General features: G+C 55.4%; 1 protein-coding gene across 1 annotated transcript in view; it reads right to left on the bottom strand.

Moving 5' to 3' along the window:
- Positions 1-3484, bottom strand: part of ADAMTS10 (ADAM metallopeptidase with thrombospondin type 1 motif 10) — a 53471-nt gene extending 49987 nt beyond the window's left edge. The window contains exon 1 of the mRNA XM_083880037.1: positions 3292-3484. Within this exon, the coding sequence (XP_083736163.1) occupies positions 3292-3379 (88 nt within the window). The 5' untranslated portion in view covers positions 3380-3484. The remainder of the gene's footprint in view (positions 1-3291) is intronic.
- Positions 3485-19787: the final 16303 nt, after the last annotated feature.

Genomic DNA, 19787 nt, shown 5'->3' with positions numbered 1-19787 from the left:
CTGTTTTCCAGAGTTTCCTTGGCCACCAGGAATGGCAGAGCCCTTCCACCCTCTGGAATTAGGGGTGAGCTCCTATTTTTCCCAACCATAAACACTGCTGGTACCTCTGCCTTGCCAGAATTCATGATTAGGTTTTTAACTTCCCATGCTCCAGCTTTTCCTGCATCCCAGCACCTCCCTGTGATGGGGCTGGGCAAACAAGGGTGACTTTTTGCACTTAGAAATGACTTCAGGCTTGGAAAAATTTGCTGTGGGAAATGTTTTGTTTTCCTTTTTGCCTCTTTGCAGCCCATGTGGGCTTGGAAAAGAATGAATCAGAGGATGGTTTGTGCTCACTGTGGCTACAAAGCACCTGGGACTCCAGGCTGGAGGCTCTGATCCTGACCTGAGAGACACCTCCAGGAGGAAAAACGTATCCAGAGCCTGAGGGTGAGGTGGAGTGCGAGAACCTGGTGGTGTTGTGGGGCTGGACACTGCATCTCCTCAGGGATGTCACTCTGGACACTGAGGCACGGGGAGAGGCCAGGAGCAGTGTCCTGCATCACAAAAAGGGTTTGGGAAGTGATGCTTTAGAGTGGGAATGCCTCAAGTGGAAAAATCATCACGGAATAGAATCATGGAATGGTTTGGGTTGGAAGGGACCTTAAAGTTCATCCAGTGCCACCCCTGCCATGGCAGGGACACCTCTCACTGTCCCAGGCTGCTCCAAGCCCCGTCCAGCCTGGCCTTGGACACTTCCAGGGATCCAGGGGCAGCCCCAGCTGCTCTGGGAAAGTTGTTCCAATGATTCCAGCTGTTCCCTGGGCTGTCACAAACTGCACCCTGAGTGTCCAGGCTACATCTGAACCTCTCTGCTGCCTTGGAGAGCCCTCAGTGCCAGGCTGCTGCTCCCCATGAAGATTAAAATTAGAGCTCATGGCTGATACCTTAATCTTTCTCCTGCATAAACCAAAAACCCTGATCTGGAGTGGTGCATGTGGGGCACGAGGATTCTGCCCCAGAGCTGCCTGCAGCCAGTGCCTGGGCCCAGGGCTGTGATAACACTGCCCTTCACTCTGCAACTGCTCCCAGGAGATAACAGAGCCTCACCCTCTCCAAAGGGTGTCGTGGGGATTAGGAGCTGTCTCAGCAGCCTGGTGAGGTGTGGGGTGACACCAAAAACAGGGGCCTGACAGCAAGAGGGGCCCCTGGGGCAGCGGAGACTGGGCGGGGACTAGGGAGGGACAGGGATTGAGAAGGGGACAGGGACTGAGGAGGGGACAGGGGTTGGGAAGGGGACAGGGATTGGGAAGGGGACAGGGGTTGGGAAGGGGACAGGGACCAGGCCAGGGCCAGGGATTGGGAAGGGGACAGGCTGCTCCCATGGCCCCACATCCATCCCATGGTCCCACATCCCAGCACCAGCACGGGCTGGGAGCCATCCCCAGAGCTGCTCAGGGCCTGCCCCGGGGGAGCACAGGTGTGTTAACCCCGGGTTTAATGGAGCTGTGTCACCCCATGGGGGATCCCAGCCCTGAGCTGGGATGGGCTGATCCCACAGCAGTCCCAGTGGGGCTGCACATGGAGCAGGGTGGGGACTGATGGATGCCCAGAGCAGTCCCCAGGCACTGCCAGAGCCTGTGAAGAACAGCACCAGGAGCTGGGAGTCCCTCAGATCTGTCTGCAGAATGTGCCCAGCTGCTCTCCTGGTGCTCCCTGTGCTGTGCCCAGGGACACTGAGGGGCTGTGGCTGCTTTTGTCCCTCTCCCCAGCTCTGTTTCTCCAGCCAGCTCAGGGCCCTGGTCACCACAGCCTGCCCTGCCCATCATCCCAGGAATGTCAGTGGCTGTGACCCTGCCAGGGCTGGGCTGGGCACACAGGGCTGCAGGACTTTGGCTGTGACAGTGACACTGCCAGGGTTTGAACACTTTGCACAGCAAATGTCCCACCCCAGAGCTCGCTCCTCTCACCCCTGGTGCCTGGTGGCAGTGTTCACCTTGCTTTTTAAGGAATAATCCTAACAATATTGCATTAATCAATTTAACTCCCCTTTGTTGTCTGTGAGTGTTGTTTGGACCCCAGGCTGGGCTCAAGGCTCAACCCCATCTTCCAGTCCCTTCACTCCTAACCTGGAATTAAATCAGGTACCAGAACACAAAGCTATGGGCAAGAGATCCACATTTCCCTTCCCCTGAGTCCCTGAGTGTGACCCTGTTTAAACACAAGTCCTTCAGACACCAACACACCAGATGGGCACAAATACACTTTAAAACTGTGTGTACAAACCAAAGCTGCTCCTCCAGCAGCACAGTCCTGTCCAGACTCAGTTGGGCAGAGGCTTTGGGTGCTCCAGCATTGCCCTCCACCCCTGGGCACACCAAGCACCAGGCACACACAAAGCTCCTCCTGACAAAGCCTCTGCTGCTCCCTGGAAGGGAACCACCCCCTGCTGCCACCACAGCTCCTTCCCTTCCAAACCTGTCACAGCTCTGGCTTTGCACTGACCCAACTGCTCTGAATTCTGCCAAAATCACAGAGTGCAACACCCGAGAGCAGAACACCTCCATTCCTTGGAGACTGATGGAAAACCCCGGCCAGGGGAGTGGGAGGGGCTGGGCAGGAACAGAGCTGGAGGTGACTCCACCTGCTGTCCCAGTCCCTCCCCAGGCCAGCATCAGGGTTCTGCCAGTGGATCCAGCTCCCTTTCCCAGGGGTGGATCCAGCAAGGATCCTCTCCCTCCACAGGTGAATCCTGCTCCTCTCCCTGTGGGTGGATCCAGCTCCTCTCCTTAGGGGTGGATCCAGTGAGGGTGGATCCAGTTCCTCTCCCCAAGGGTGGGTCCAGTTCCCTTTCTCATGGGTGGGTCCAGTTCCTCTTCCCAGAAGTGAATCCAGCTCCCCTTTCCACGGATGGATCCAGCTCCCCATCCCGTCCTGTCCCATCCCATCCCATCCCATCCCATCCCATCCCATCCCATCCCATCCCATCCCATCCCATCCCATCCCATCCCATCCCATCCCATCCCATCCCATCTCTGGGTCCTCCTGGCATCTGCCACGCTCCCTACCTGTCCTAATGGGAATCTGAATCCCATAGAAAGTGAATTTCTACTCCTGTTTTCCCATCTTTACTGTGCCATGAATGGGATTGGTGCTGCAGGGGTGTGGAATGACACCCAGCACAGCCCAGAGATGGTGCAGGGGAAGGTACAAGGGGAAATCCAGGAGATGATTCCTGCCCCATCCCATAGTCTCATCCCATCCCATATTCCCATGGATCCCATTCCATCCCACATTCCCATCCATCCGTACCTTGTGACTGGAAGGAGTACCCGGGGAAGGAGCCCCCGGCCAGGCCGAGGGTGAGGGTCCAGGTGAGGAGGCTCCAGGCTGTGGCCATGGTCAGCGCCGCTCGTGTCGGAGCAGGGAGGAGATCTGTGCCGCCTGGGAGGGCGCTGTCCCCACATGTCTCTCCCTCGGGCACCCCTTATGTCCAGAGAGGAGTCCCGGGTCCCTCCGCAGGCATCCTGGGCCGCTCCGAGCTGTGCCGAGGCCGGCGGGGACGGGCAGGGCCGGGCCGGCACAGCGGGGTCAGCGCGGGCTCGTCCCCAGCTCCGGCATCGCCCTGCGGGACACGGGGCAGTGAGGGATGGGACACGGGCACGAGCGAGGGGATGGGGAAACAGGGGCTGGGAGAGGGCAGGGGTGGGATGGAAGGAGGGGAAAGGGGAGAAAAGGATGGGAAGTGTTTGAGGATGAATTAACCCCATCGGCTCCACGCTGCACTCCCCGCTGGGATTTATCCCGAACCTGCGGGAAGGAGCTCAGGATCCATGGGAATCCTTCATCCTGTGGCGACACCCTCGGGGGAGCAGCCCCGAGAGTGCCCTGCGACACCCGATCCCTCAAAGAGAGCAGGAAATAACAGCACTGCCGGGGGTGGGGAGCAGAACCCAGAAACCCTCTCTAGGGATCCCCTGGATTTCAAACACACCTCAGGGACTGTCACCGCACTGAGGGAAGAGCACTTGCTCTCAGAGTGTACTGCCTGAACCTAAAACAGTGACGGAAAACAAAGAGCCCATTCAGGGAACTCACCCTCAACCCCATCCACAAATGGATCCCGAGATTCCAATCGCATTTGTTCTTTAAAATGCTCTGCTAATTGCTCCGGTGAAAGATTCCTGGCTCGCCGAGAATTTCCACTCACTCTGAGGCGATTACATCAAACTCCAATCGTGCCGGGGACCTGCACGAAGCCTGTGGGGTTTTATTCTTGCCCACCCATTGCATGAGTGTGGGATGAGTGCAGCACATCCCTCACCTCCCAGAGAATCTCAAATATTCTCCCAGAGAATCCCAAATATCCCGGCGGTGATGCTGCAGAGCAGTCAAACCCAAACCTCCCTGCAGAGGTGGCAGATAAAGATCTGCAGCAGTGGTGGAGCAGGGCTGGGAAAGGGAGGATGAGCTCTCTGGGAAAGGCAGGATGAGCTCCCAAGGAAAGGCAGGATGAGTTCCCAGGAAAGGCAGGATGAGTTCCCAGGAAAGGCAGGATAAGTTCCCAGGAAAGGCAGGATGAGCTCCCAAGGAAAGGCAGGATGAATCCCAGGAAAGGGAGGATGAGCTCCCAGGAAAGGCAGGATGAGCTCCCAAGGAAAGGCAGGATGATCTCCTGGGAAAGGCAGGATGAACTCCCAGGAAAGGCAGGATGAGGTCCTGGGAAAGGCAGGATGAGGTCCCGAGCATGGGAAGAGGCTGGAGGTGGGAGGAGGGTGCTCTTTGCAGAGGTATTGGCAGCCAGGGCCTGTGTGTGGTCCTCATCCCAGTGAGGAAACCCTTAACCCCTGCCTTGCTCTGCTCTGGGCTGGTTTAAACACCCAGGCTGAGCTCAGGGCAGAGGAGCTGGGTCCTCCTGGGATCTGCTGCACTCCCTACATGTCCTTATGGGAACCTGAATCCCATAGAAAGTGAACTTCTACTCCTGTTTCCCATCTTTACTGAATGAATGGGATTGGTGCTGCAGGGGTGTGGAAGGACACCCAGCACAGCCCAGAGATGGTGCAGGGGAAGGTACAAGGGGGAATCCAGGAGGTGGTTCCTGCCCCAGATTTATCATGGAAGTCACTGAATGGTTTGGGTTGGGAAGGACCTTAAAGCTCATCTCATTCCACAGGGTCAGGGACAACTTCCACTGTCCCAGGCTGCCCCAAGCCCTGTCCAGCCTGGCCTTGGACACTGCCAGGGATCCAAGAGCAGCCACAGCTGCTCTGGGCAGCCTCACAGGGAAGGATTTTTTCCTAAAATTTCATCTAAATCTCCCCTCTTTCAGCTTAAAGCCATTAACCTAAATCAATGTCTTTTTCCCCTATTAGGCAGAAACGGCAGGAGATGAAACAAGCAGCTATAAACACAATTTAGAGTTGTGTAATTTAAAGATTAAGGGGTTTTTTTTCACTGCTTATTTACAGTTAAGAATGGCCAAAGATCCCCACTGGGGCCTCGGCCTGGACTCCCCAGTCCCACCTGGGGCCACAGCAGGATTTTCTCTGCAAAGCCTGGACACAACACGATGGTGGCCACCAAAATTGTGCATCCTGTGAGAACAAACTGCTGAGAGGGGGCAGCTCTCACCTTGGGCTGCTCCTGTTCCCTGGGACAGGTAATGGGAATCAGGGATGGGGGGAGAGGGTTGGGGAAGGAATTGTGCCGAGGATGCTGAGACCCAGCATCACCTGTGGTGCCACCCCCAGGCTGTGGCCAGGGCAGGGCAGGGCAGGGCACGGCCTGGGGGCTGCTCTGTGCCCGCTCCCAGCTGCAGGAATTGGGCTGGGAAAGGGAAAAGTTGGAGGCTTAAATCAGCATCTCCCAAAGCTCGAGATTCCAGCTTTTAACTCTTGTCACGGCTCCAAAGCCCGCGGAGCCCGGCTAAAGTGGATTTTCTCCTGGGCTTCCCACGACTGAATTCCCGTTTTCCAGCTGTGGAACCCTTTTCCTCCCCCTGTCCCCCCTGTCCCCCCTGTCCCCCGTGTCCCCCCTGCCCCGCATCCCCCGGAACAGCGGCCGGGAAGGAGCCGCCGGCGCCAGGAGCCGCAGCCTTGACCTTGGGGGAAGGAGGCGCGTTGGGAGCAGCCCGAGGCAGGAATTCCAGCTGCAGAATTCCTGCGGGCCGGGCCGGGCCGGGCCGGGGGGGGATAAAGAGCCCGGCCGCGATCCCTCCCTGCGGACAGCGGGGAGAACGCGGCCCCTTCCCGGCGCTGCTGCGATCCCCAGCCCGAGGAGCAGCGGCAGCGCCCGGGGGAAGGAGCAAAGAGCCGCTGCTGTTCCCATCTCTAGCAAGTTTTCCATCACCTCACTTTGCAGCTTCCCGAGGAGCCCCGGCGGGCTGGGGGAGCCCGGGGACACCCGGGGACACTCGGGGACACCCGGGGACACTCGGGGACACTCGGGGTGACCTCTCCGCTCCCGTGCCTCCCTCGCTCGCTGGGGCCGTTTCCGATTCGCTCCTTCCCGAGGAATCCGCCGTCCTTGGCAGGCTCGGGCCGCGCTGACGCTCCCGCTGCGGGGCCAAGGGGGGGCTCCGGCCGCCTGCACCGAGCGGCACCGGGGACACGGGCCGGGCCGCCTCCTGCCACCCCAACGACCCCCGGGGAGGGAAGGGCTGGGAGGGGAGGGGGAAATTCCAACCGGAACGAAGCGAGGAGAGCGGAGGAGAAGGAGCGAGGCCGATGACAACTGTTCCTAATTTCGGCCGCGGGCTGCAGACAGAATTCCCTGGAAGCGCCGCTCGGCCCGGGGGCAGCGCCAGGGGAAGGTAATAGGAAGCAGATGGGCGCTGCTCGGGGCCAAGAGGAAGGTTCAAGGTGCCTCCTAGTGCAGGGAAGAGGAATTTAACTGCTTTTAAAGATGCAGCGCCCGGCGGCTTCCAGGTTTCTCATCCAACTTTTGCAAATTATGAGCTCAGGTGTCCTTTTCCCTTTTATTTTTTTTTTTCTTTCTGAGAGAGAAATAAACACAAACACAGATTTCTGATTCCAGCTTGCCCCGGGAGGAGGAAATACTTTTAGTGCATCCCCTGCCAGGCCTTCCACTGACATCTTCCAGGCATGGGAGCACTGGGAGCACTGGGAGCAGTGGAGAAGTGAGAGCAGCACCCCATGGGAGCACTGGGAACAGTGGGATCAGTGGGAAAACAGTGTGAGCAGGACCTCACAGCTGCACCACCCCAACAGCATTTCTGTAATATTTTTTTTAAAGAATGAAAGTCTCAAGGTTCTTTTCTTCTGTAAAACAGGGAATTGACACCACCCATAAGCTCATGGGGCTATCAGGGTTATCGTGGTGCCACATCCTACAGCCTGGTCCCTTTTTGGCCCCAGGTGCCCCCGACCTTCCCAAGGGGCTGCTCAGCCCCACAGCAGCCCTGGCAGCCCCTACAAACAGCACTGCAGGGGGTTCTGCTCCTCCAGCTGCTCCAGCCTGGGAGTTGCTCCACCAGGTCAAAGTTTATCTCTGGGGGAAGAGCTGTGAGCCCTGGGCTGGCTCCACGGGCCTCATTTTCTATGGAATCCAAGTTAAACACAGCAGGGACTGCAGGGGACAGGGATTTGTGGCTCAGGGGCTGTGCCAGTGCAGCCAGGGCACTTGGCAGCAGCAGCAGGTTTTTCAGGCATTCCCACCATCCACATGGGTCCCCTGCTGCCCACGGGGGGCTCTTTTCTACTGCTGGGGTCACAGCTGCCCTCCAGGACACTCAACAGCCCCCTAGGGCCTGTGGCTCCTGGATACTGATCCCAAACTCACACAAAAAACATTCCCCTTGTCACCTGCCATTGCTGCTTCATGGTGGGCCACAGGTTTTGGCAGTAAAGCCTCAGCTGGAATTGACTTTGACCCTTCCAGTGAAGAAATTTTTCCTCATATCCAATCTGAACATCTCCTGGGGCAGTTTGAGGCTGTGTCCCATTGGTTGTTCCCTGGGAGCAGAGTCCAACACCCCCGGCTGTCCCCTCCTGTCAGGGGGCTGTGCAGAGCCAGAAGGGCCCCCCTGAGCCTCCTTTTCTCCAGGCTGAGCCCCTTTCCCAGCTCCCTCAGCCTCTCCTGGTGCTCGAGAATCAGCAAATCAAATATCTGTGCATAGAACCATGAAATATCCTGAGATGGAAGGGATCCACAGGGATCATCAGTTCAGCCCCTGTCCCTGCACAGACACCCCAACAATCCCACCCTGAGCATCCCTGAGAGCGTTGTCCAAACGCTCCTGCAGCTCTGGCAGCCTTGGGGCTGGGACCATTCCCTGGGGAGCCTGGGCAGTGCCCCAGCAGCCTCGGGGGGAAGAACCTTTCCCTGAGCTCCATCCCAAGCCCTGACACAGCTCCAGCCCTTCCTGGGCTCCTGTCCCTGTCCCAGAGCAGAGCTCAGCCCCTGCCCCTCCGCCTCCCCTCGGGAGGAGCTGCAGCCCCCGAGGAGCCTCCCCTCAGTCTCCTCTGCTCCAGCTGAACGAGCCAAGTGCCCTCAGCCTCTCCTCAGAGCCTTCCCCAGCTCCGTGTCCCTCCTTTGGACACTCTCCAACAGCTTTGGATCCTTCTGATCTTGTGGTGCCCCAAGTGCCCCCAGCACTGGAGGTGAGGCTGCCCCAGGGCAGAGCAGAGAGGGACAATCCCTCCCTGGCCCGGCCGGTGATGTTCAAACCCTCCTCATCATCTCTCCATCCCTCCTCCTCCTCGCCCCTGTCTCTGCACCCCCAGGGCCTGGCAGGGGCAGCTCCCTCGCAGCTGCTGCTGCATTTCTGTATTTTCGGGGGGGTCTCGCCCGCTGCACTCCCCGGGGCCGTGGGTGTTCCGTGCGTGCTCAGCCACCACCCGCTCCCGGCTCCTGGCAGGTCCCTGCACGTTCCCGGGGATGGAATAAACAGCCCCGCTGCCCCTCCCGGCCGCTCCTCCCGCCGCACGGGCTGAGCACGCGGGGGATGCTGAGCTGTCCGAGAGACCTCCCCGGCTTCCAGCGGGAGAACGTCCTGATATCCCCGACACAAAATATTCGGCTGGGCTGCCAAGTGGAAAACACGCTGAGCTGCAGATGGCACAAGTCTCCCCGCAGTCATCCTGCCAGCACGACAGGACTTCCACTGGGAAGTCATTTCTCAGCTCTAGGGCAGCGCTGGAGGTTAAACCCACAGAAATCGGCTTTTTTTTTTTTTTTTTTTTTTTTTTTTTTTTTGCTGCCAGGAGCATCTGCAAAGTGCGAGAAAGGGGTTAAAGTCACAGGTCTGCAGAACACAAAATAAGAACTTGAGCCATAATCTGCTTTGCTGCTCCAAGCGTGGCCTCTCTGGGGCCACGGCGAGTGAGGAATGAGAAACATGGAGTTATCCCTGTTCCCAAACACTGCAGCCTCCAGCCTGGGGTGGCTCCTGCCTGCACAGCCACCCTTCGGCTGCCCTGCAGCGCTTCTGCTCGTCCTGCCACCAATCCCTCCTGGTGAACGCCAGCTCTGCCTGTCCCTTCCCTGCTGACACCCTCGGGGCTGGGAGGGGGCCCGGGATGCTCAGTGCAGCCCCTCTTGCTGATTCACCTTCCCCCCAAGAGCTGTTCCTTGCACACCCCAGTGACCGATTTCAGCTTCCCGGGAGGGGAGATGCCGTTTTCACACCGTTAAAATCAGATCCAACCCCATCCAAAGACAATGTGGGAAACACAGAGCGACACTGCCAGCCTGACCCTGAGAGCTGAGGGGTCTGATCCGGGGTCTCTGTCCCCTGCCCACACCCCGGTGCCAGCCTGGGGGCCAGGGGACACCCTCCCTGCCTTTGGAGCAGCAGCTCCCCCCTGCAGGCTCTCGGCGGTGCTCCACAGCCGGCCCTGCTGAGCTCTGGCCGGGCACACCCTGCATCCCTTTGTACAGCAGCTTCACGGGCCTTTGGGCTCCCTCCAGCACTGTGTGGGAGGGAGGAGGGGTTTTTTTCTGGTTTTTTTTTTTTTTTTTTCTTCAAAAACACGAGAATTATTTTACAGTCAAATCTATTCAGTGCAATCTTGGTGAGGAGAGGGCTGAACCCGCCCCGCTTGCTCCTCTCCAAAATCTTTCGTTTTGCCAGCAGAGGGGCAAGAGAGGCCCGTGCCAAAGCCAGGGCAGCCAGGGGAGAGCTGGGAGCAGCGACCTCGCTCTGACACCGCCCGCTCGGCTCTCTGGAAATACTATCCCGGTGTTACATAAGGATCCAGCCCTATCTGGAACGCCGGGGTCACTGCACTTCTCCAAGTGTGGTAAAATGCTCGGAGGTCCTCAGCAGGAAAGCAGCAGGGAGGTGCCAGCTGGGATCCTCCTCGGGATGGGGAGGTGGGCCCGGGGCAGGGCTGAGCCCGCCTGGAGCTGCCAGGGCAGCGCCACAATTGCAGCAAGGTGGGCACTGAGATTCCCATCCCCGCACTCCTCCTGCCTTCGGGAGAGGCTCCACCGAGCAGGTCCACTCTCAGACGGGCCTTATGCAATAGTTTGGAGCCTCTCCATGTGACCCAGACTTGCTGGCGCTCTGCCATCGCTCTCCTCGCTGGCTCCAGCCAGGCACGGAGAGCGGGATTAGAGCGGCCGGTCATTAACGGGGTGCCGGTCATTAACGGAGTATCAGTCATTAACGGAGCGCCGGTCATTAACGGGGTGCCGGTCATTACCAGAGTCCATCCCCCACCACACAGGGCCCTGCCAGTGACACACCTGTCCCATGAGCAAAGGGACACTCGTGTCACCCACAGGCACCCAGGGCACAGCTGCAGCTGCTTGTGTGCCTGGGGATGGGGATACAGGGGGTTTGTATGTGGATTAAACGATATTTGCACATGGATACACCTTAACTGCATGGGAATACCCAGTATCAGAATGGGAACACACATTATCAGAATGGGAACACACGATATCAGAATGGGAATACCCATTGTCCACATGGAGATAGACGTTATCTGCATGGGGATGGATGGTATCTGCACACGGATAACTCATTATCCGCACGGTGATAACACGTTATCTGCACACACTACCTGCAGACAGGTCTGATGCCCACACCCCCTGTGTGCTGCCACCCTACAGACATTCCAGGCACAAATGCCATTTTTATACCCAGCCTCTCCGTGGCCTCCATGAAATGCTCCCTCTGTGGGGGTCAGCACAGCCAGGAGAGAATCCCGGGCCTGTGCACGGGCAGCTCTCCCTGTGTGCCTGCTGCTCCTCCCAGCACAGAGCAGCACCAGGGCCCTGCCAGGAAAGCGCCCCGGGCTCTGGGAAAGGCCGGGAGGGCTCACACCTCGGAGCAAGAGACTCAGACCGAGACATCTCCATCCCGGCAGGGCTGGCTCCTCTCTCCATCCCGGCAGGGCTGGCTCCCTCAGCTCCCCTCCAGCAGTCCCGGTGCTTACACAACCCAGCCTCGCAGGGCACCGAGCCCTGGGCTTGCATAAAGACAAACAGCTCCGTGTGCCAACACCGAGCTGAGCTCACCTGTGTAACCACCCCGGCCCTCTCCAGGAGGGAGCTGCCCCGTGCTGGGAGTCCCAGCTGAGGCAGGAGTGTGGTTTATGTGGTTTGTGCCGTTCCAGCTCACAAGCAGCTGTCACAGCTCTCACACAACCAAGTGTTGCACCCAAAATTTGGCTTTTCGTCAGCCAGGCTGTAGGACAGGGCCATACCCCAGTCACAGAATGGTTTGGGTGAGAAGGGACCTTAAAGCTCATTTAGTTCCATTCCCCTGCCACAGGCAGGGACACCTTCCACTGTCCCAGGCTGCTCCAAGCCCTGTCCAGCCTGGCCTAGGACACTGCCAGGGATCCAGGGACAGCTGCTCTGGGCACCCTGTGCCAGGGCCTGCCCACCCTCACAGTCGACAAAGACGTGTGTGGTTATCAGGCTGGATGTGCTATAGGGACAAGGGCACAGTCCCCCTACAGCCCCTGTCACCAGGTGCCACACCCTGTGCTCCCACAGTCTCAGGCTGTGGTTGCAGAGACAGGAGAACTCCACTGAGCTGCCCAAGAAAAGCCTCTGAGGTGACTCCTGCTACCCAGCAGAGCTGTGAGAAACACTGAGAGACCTGCAGTGAGCCCAGGGCTCAGCAGCTCCTTCTGTCACTGTCACAGCACAGCCCCATCCCACAGCAATGGGCCAGTCCTGGCCAGGGGGATGGATCCACAGCACGGCCCAGCTCCAGCTCAGCTGGGCTGAGCTGCTCCTGCCAGGCTGAATTAAAGGGTAAGTGAGGTTGGAAGGGACACGAGGGGGTCTCTGGCCCCATCCCACACCAGAACTGGGTTACCTTTGATGTTAGATCAGGAGCACACAGCCCAGCCTGTCCCCAAGGGTCACAGGAGTGGCTCAGAGGAAATGCAGGGAGCTCTGGAGTGGGACCCTAAAGCAGCAAAGCCAGTTTGGACCTCCCTGTCCTCCAGGAAACCAGAACCAGTCAGAGAAGTGACATCGTGGTGACACAGAGAAAGTGTTCACAGATGTCACAGAATCATCAGCTTGGAGGAGACCTTCAAGATCACTGAGTCCAACCCAGCCGTAACAGCACCTCAACTAAACCCTGGCACTGAGTACTACATCCAGTCTTTTTTTAAACATTTCCAGGGATGGTGAGTCCACTACCTGCCCAGGCAGACCATTCCAGTACCTTCCACAGCAGGACAAAGCAGGCAGGGATTTGGTGACAGCCAAGGTGACAGGGGGTGCAGGGCCATGGGATCATCCCCAGGGTCCCTTTGGTGCAGGGCCCATGGCAGAGGCACCCACAGCCCCCAGGACAGGTCACCCCATGGCAGGGGAGCCTTGCAGGGACAGGGCAGCCTCCTGTGGGATGGGGCCTTGCAAAACAGTTCAGCTGTGGAATCCCTCCAGCCCTTACAGACCTGCAGATCCTGTCCAGGCTCTGGCTCCTTGGGAGCTCTGGGAGATCTGCTGGGCAGAGTTTTTGGGTCCTTTTCCCTAAGTAGGTTCTTTACTCAGGGAAATGTGGCCCAGATGCAGCTCCTTCCTCCACAGCCAGGGAATGAAGAGTCCCTAACCCTGACAGGACTGAACTCATCCTTTGCACTTTCATTTTGGTCAAAGCCACTTCCCACCGAGGTCACAAATCCTACAGGAGGAGACCAGAACTTCACCTGCTAGTTTAGCTCATTCAGGACCAACATTTAGGAGTGTTTGAGTTCAAAAAGATTTTCAGGACTGCACAGGAATAGATTCATTTAAAGTCATTTTTCCTTTTAAATTAAGCTACGATGTGAGAGTAGGAAACACAATATTGATCATTGGTGATAAACAGAAGTGTAAAGCTGTGGATGTCTCATCCCTGGAAGTGTCCAAGGCCAGGCTGGATGGGGCTTGGAGCAACCTGAATTAGTGGAAGGTGTCCGTGCCCTTGGACTGGCTGAGCTTTAAGGTCCCTTCCCACCCAAACCATTCCATGATTCCATGAAAGATGCTGAGTAGTCGGACATGGAATATTCCAAGCATTTCCCAGCCTGGGAGGATGCAGAAGGTGAGAGAGGAGCAGCACCTGGATGGAGACCCTGCACTTCACACATGCATGGATGTTGCTCCACTGGAGTTAGATGGAGCTAAAATACTCCAGCAGTTTTCCAGTGGAGACTCTTCAGGTGGCTGCAGGCTTTGTTGAAGGCCCTCACAGTAACCAAGATGGGAAAATTGCCTTGGATGGTGTCCCTTTGAACCTCCCCCAGTGCTGGAAAACAAGGCTGTCTCCAGGCTGGTGGCTCTCCATGTCTTTCTCTCCATTCACCACAAGAGATCTGACCTGCTCACAGATCCTCGGGAAATGTTTGTAACTCCTCACCCTGCAAACATTTCCTACACTGGTGGGATCAAGCTCAGAAGACTTCTCTGCCTTGTGTGTCTTTAGCACATCTGAGCTGACATCCCCCAGCCAGTGTTTCTGCAAACGTGACGGGTTTGGTCCCAATTCTATTTGTTTTAAGCTCATTCTGTGTTAACCCAAGACCAAGGCAGGACAGGACGTGACAAACACATCCTGCGGTGCTCCCAGCTCAGAAGGAATTAATTGCTGGAAACTTGGCAAGAAAAATGGGGTTTGGAGCCGGGGGTTGCAGATAAACTGGAGATAAGGGTCTGCATGGACCCATCCCCGGGTGCATCCTGCACTGAGTGTCCTCCATGGAGCTGCTCCTTGGGAAGCCGAGCCCAGGCTGCCCCTGGACCAGGATTTCATGGAATGGTGAGAACAGCGGCTCCTCCCCAGCAGTCCCTGGGTGGCCTGGAGCCATGGCTTGATAAGAGAGCCTCTCATGTTTCAGGTTGGAGGAACAGACACTGTTTATGTTGAGCAGCACCACCTTCCTCCCCTCAGGGCTCCTCTTCAGCCTCTCAGGCCCGGCTTATCGGGGCCTCCCGGTGCCAAAGGCAACAGCTCGGCCCCCCCAGCCTTATCCGGGCCGGGCTGATTTGCAGGAGATGACAGCACCTTTCCCCTTCCAGCCCAGAAGCGGCCGCGTGGGGAATGCGCCTGGAGCCGCCCCGAGAGGCGCCGGGAGGTTTTTGGGACCTCGGCAGGAGGAGGGGGAGCCCAGGGTGCTGCCCTGGGGCGATGCAGGAGCAGCGGGAGGCTGAGGATGGAGCAACCGGAGCACTCAGCACGTTCCATATATGGAGAAACTTTGGGAACAACCTCCCGAGGAGTGCGGGAAGCCTCACTGATGGAGGGATTTGGGAGCAGCCCGGGCCAGGCTGTTCCCAGCTCAGGGAATCCCCTGGGTGTCCCTGTGAGCATCCCCTGGGTGTCCCTGTGAGCATGCCCTGTCCCTGTGAGCATCCCCTGGGTGTCCCTGGGAGCATCCCCTGTCCCTGTGAGCATCCCCTGGGTGTCCCTGTGAGCATGCCCTGTCCCTCTGAGCATCCCCTGGGTGTCCCTGGGAGCATCCCCTGTCCCTGTGAGCATCCCCTGGGTGTCCCTGGGAGCATCCCCTGTCCCTGTGAGCATCCCCTGTCCCTCTGAGCATCCCCTGGGTGTCCCTGTGAGCGTCCCCTGTCCCTGGGAGCATCCCCCGGGTGTCCCTGGGAGCATCCCCCGGGCAGGGCGGGGGAGAGCAGGGGGGAACAAAGGCTCCCAAACCCTCCCTGCCGTGCCCAGCCCTGCCCGGATCCCGGCCTGGCAGCTCTGGTGCGAATGAGACGGAGCAGGATGGGAACCAGAGCTGTGCCGGGCCCGGGCCGCCTCCAGCACCGGGACTGCAGCAGGAACACAAACGCCCCCTCAGATTCGCATCTTGACCACAAACAAGTCCCCAAAAATGGGCCTCAGTGTGAAATTTTACGTTTTGCTGCAGAGGGTACCTGCCCCCAGCACAGCTCCACACTTCCCTCCTGCTTGGTTCTTGCCCTGTGTTTGCCAAGGTTATTTTATAAACTGCTTTCTATTTATAGGCCAGCTCCTTCAGCTCTAATGAGATAATCTTCTGGCACCTCACCATCACTAATATTTACTTTGATGTTTAAAATAACATCTTCTGAGGGATTGATTTTTAAAAATTAAATTGAAAAAAAAAAAAAAAAAACCAAACCCCAAACCACCTTTAAAGCATAATCAAAGCAAAGAAAGGAAGGAGCAGAGCAGTGGGGCCGAGCCCCTGGGGGTGCACACGGAGTCAGTGACACTGCAACTTTTTCAAGGCAGACTCTGTATAATCCTCTGAGCACATCAGGAGGGAGAGAGGCATTGGCAGCTCCTGAAGATGGAGAGAGAGACAGGGGAAGAGGGAGAGGGAGCGCGGGCTGTGTTTATTCTCAGGAATGAAGGCAGCGAGGAGCGGTTCATTCTGCAGCAGGGCTCTCTGTAATCGAGAGCTTCGCCCCGGGCGGCTCAGCAGAGGAGATTTGGGCTTTAGAGCGGCCAACATTCGATCCCCGGGTTAATACAATTAAAAAAGTGCGGCCGAGAGGGGCTGGGGGAGGCAGAGCAGGAGATCCCGGCTCCCGCTGCCTGCAGCCACTTTGAAATACAAGCCTGCGTTTTTATGGAAACTCTGAATGTTGGAGAAGGGTGAACATGGTTTTCATTCTCATAAATGTTTTTCCAGCATTCAAAGCTCTCCGGGCTCATTCCTTCTCCAGGGAGACGGTTCTGATTTCAAAGAACATTCGCGTTCCCTCCACCCCAGACCACCCCACTCCAACCTCAAAGAGTCGGCTCTGGAAAAATTATTTTAAAGAGCGTTTTACCTTTTCGAGTGCTTTCCCTTCTTTCTTCTTTTTTTTTTTTTTTTTTTCTTTTAATTCCTTCAGCTTTTCTCTTTTTTTTTTTTTTTTTTTCCTCTTCTTTTTCCCAGCAGCAGCCAAAAGCTCCTCTCTCCCCCTCAGCCCTGCGCGTGTCAGAAAGTTTCCAGGCTGAGGGTTTGTGTCGCCTTCCTTAAGAACCTTCTTCTGTCAGACCCAGGCAGAGCTGGAGCTGGAGGCTTTGCTAAAAAGTCTCCTTTCAGGAAGTGAGCAGTAATAAGAGAGCGGCTCGGAGGCAGCACATGGATAGGGGCTGCTCAAGAAGAAAAAAAAAAAAAAAAAAGCAAGAAGGAGAAAAAAAAAAAAAAAGCCCAACAACTTTGCTCAGGAATTTTGCCAGGATTATCCAGAAGAAAAAAAAAAAAAAAAAAAAAAAAAAAAAAAAAAAAAAAAAAAAGAAATCTCCAAACCCACAAGGCTGGAAAAGTCCCACCCTGACTGCTGACATCAGTGCAGAAGGCAGGTCTTGGCTGAAACAGTATAAAACTAATCAGCCTTTCTGTGGAGGAGCAGGGACGGAGCTCGGGGCTCCCCTGTGGATAAAACATCCCAGGAAAGGCCAGAAAGGAAAGAGGCCTTGCTGATAGTGGCACACAAAGCAGATAAAACAAGCCTGCTTTGGTTTGGGTTTGGGTTTTCTCCCCCCCAATAACAAACAACACCCCCATCCTTCATTTTAACCGGAGATTTCCAAATGCTTTTAAAAACGCAGGGAGTGTGTGAGGAAATGGCCTGAAAGGCTCCACAGCAATGGCAGGGACTGGCTGTGGATCGGAAAAAAGCCCTCAAGAATTGAGCAGTGTTTTCAGAAGTCCCTTCCCTCTGCAGTTACATCATTCAGCCCCGCTGGCTCCGGTGATTCCGGCATTCTCCGGCCCTGCTGCCACCGTGGAGTGTCCACCGAGGGCAATCCACCTCCAAAGGAAAGAATAAACACTGGAAATAATCAAATGCTGCTTGTTTCCAAACAGCCCCCTCACAGGACACCTCAAGCCATCAGCAACAATAAAATGCAGGAGCTCATTTCCTCCGTCCTGCTGAAGGCAGCTCTGGGATTTCAAAGCTGAATTTGTGGAGAGAGAATTACCTGGCAGGGCTGCAAACGCTGGAAAAATGAGCCTTTCCCAGCTGCCCTGCTTTTCCCTGGGAACAGAGAGGGGCCCTGGGGAAGGACACAGGGAAAGGGTGGAAGCAGCAGGGGGAGGATGGAGCCCCAGCCTGAGCCCTCTGTGGGGACAGAGCAGCCCCCAAAACCACCCTGGAGGCGCCTTTTCTTCCAGGAGGGTTTGAATGAAGAGTTATGGGGTGAAAAGTTGCCAGGGGGAGACGTAACATATAAAAATATATGTTTCATATATATTTTATATATTATAATAAATATATTCCATATATTCATATATACATATTCATATGTTTTGTATATATGAACATATGTATGAAACATTTTAAAATATGTTTCATATATAGCATATAAAAATATATCTTTCACACACATACATATTTCATATACATATGGATTTAACATAGGGATATAACATTTATATGCATTTATATAAATGTTATATGGATGTAATATTTATATATGTTACATATGTTTCTTAAAGAACATATATAAAATATATGTTTCACACATATATTTCATACATATGTATATATATATGTATACATATGTGTATATATATTATATTAATGTATATATTTCACATAGATGTCTATATATATTCATATATATGTGTATAGGTATTTCATATATATATGTATATATATGTATTTCATATATATATTATAGATATGTATATATTTAACACAGATATGTATAAATATATATATTCATATATAGGTATATGTATTTCATATATGTATGTATTTTTATATATATGTATTTATATGTATTTATATGTATTTTTATATATATATATATATATACACACATGTATTAAAGCAAAGTCCCCAACCCTGGGACACCAGGAGGGGATTACAGGAGGGACACCAGGACAGATCTGTGTCCCTGGGCTGCTGCTGTGGGTGCCAAGGGCTGAGCACAGCCGTGTCCTGCCCTGACCCCTGCAGGCACAGCCGCTGCCAAAGCCCCGCAGCTCCTGGCCCCGCTCCCCGGTGCCACCCAGGCTGCCCCGGCCCCAGCCCGCGGCCACCAGACCGTGACATAGGGATGGAGGGAGGAAAAAAACCCTCAAAGGCCTGGCTGGCCCCGTGTCCTGATGGATCCTGGCCTAAAAAAGAAAGGGGGGACAGGAAAAGCAAGAAGCTGTGGTGCCTTTTGTGGTGGATCCCTCTAAATCCTCTGCTCTCAGCAAAGCAGGATGGACCTGACCTGGAGCTGTACCAGCTGTAATTTATATTCTGCCATTAATTTGTTTAAACCCTTTTTGGAGCACCCAAAACTCCCCTCCTGGGATGGAGCAGCAGCAGGAGATGCCCAGGAGGGACCTCCTGAGTCCCCCAGCATTTTGTGCTGACTGGAAGATTTGCTCATCTGAATAACCCAGAAAAAAACAGGGAAAACATCCTCTGCTCCCAGGAGGAGCTGGCTGAGGGTGGGAGATCACAGCCCCCAGCTCCACTCCAGCCACTCTCTGTGTCCAGACTGGAAAGGGCTGGCTCCGTGCTGGAAAACTGAGTTCAAAGGGACTGGGATTGATTGCTGGGCTGGATTTTGGGCCGGTTCCCTGGCTGGGTGGACAGAGTGGTTTCCTTCCTCCCCAGGCCACGCTGGCCATTGTCTGAGCCCCCAGAGCACACCCAGAAAAGAGCAACTGAACAAAATATTTGGGGTTTAATTGAATGGTGCTGCTGGTGGCCAAGGAAAAACTAATTGCTGCAAGCGTGGCCTGGTGCCATTGCAGGGGTGTTCTGTCTGCTGGGGCTTGTCTCACACACTCTGTGTGGAATGAGCAGAAACAGAGGGGCAGATTTCCTTCCCCAGAGAGTGGCTCTGTTCTGCCAGACCCTTTGGAAAACTTGTTTTTTCCCCTGACTTGCAGGGTTTCCAGTCCCTCCTGGGCAGTAAATACAGAGTCAGAGACTCCTGACTTACAAAGGAAATTCCCCCAGCCCAGCACTGCTCTGAGGACCCTCAGATTTATACCAGACCAGCTCCAAAAATGGGCTTTACTCAGTCCTGGCCTGTGTCTGAGGAGGGGATGGAGCAGCACAACACTCACAAGCCAAGGCCTCCATCACCTGCACAAATCCTGGAGAACAGGGGATGATAAAACAACCAGAGGCTCACAGCAAAGAGGAGGAGGAGGTGATAAATAGCATAAAGGATAGAAATTCACAGTCCACGAAGTTGCTGGAAAGTTCATTTTCCAGATTAGTTTGGTATCAGAAACAGCCTGAAAATCTGCCTGAAAAAATGGTTCCACGGGCAACCAACAACCCCCACATGTCATCTCCAAAAATCACCCACTGCTTCCCCTCCCCAGGGTGAGGAGACAAGGCTGAATTTCCAGCAGATATTTGAAATCCTCGCTGTCCGGGGGATGGAGAGGAGCGCT

This window comes from Zosterops lateralis, assembly GCF_965231275.1.
Source record: "Zosterops lateralis genome assembly, chromosome: 29".
In the NCBI taxonomy this organism is placed as follows: domain Eukaryota; kingdom Metazoa; phylum Chordata; class Aves; order Passeriformes; family Zosteropidae; genus Zosterops; species Zosterops lateralis.
This window is presented reverse-complemented; position numbering and strand designations above follow the sequence as displayed.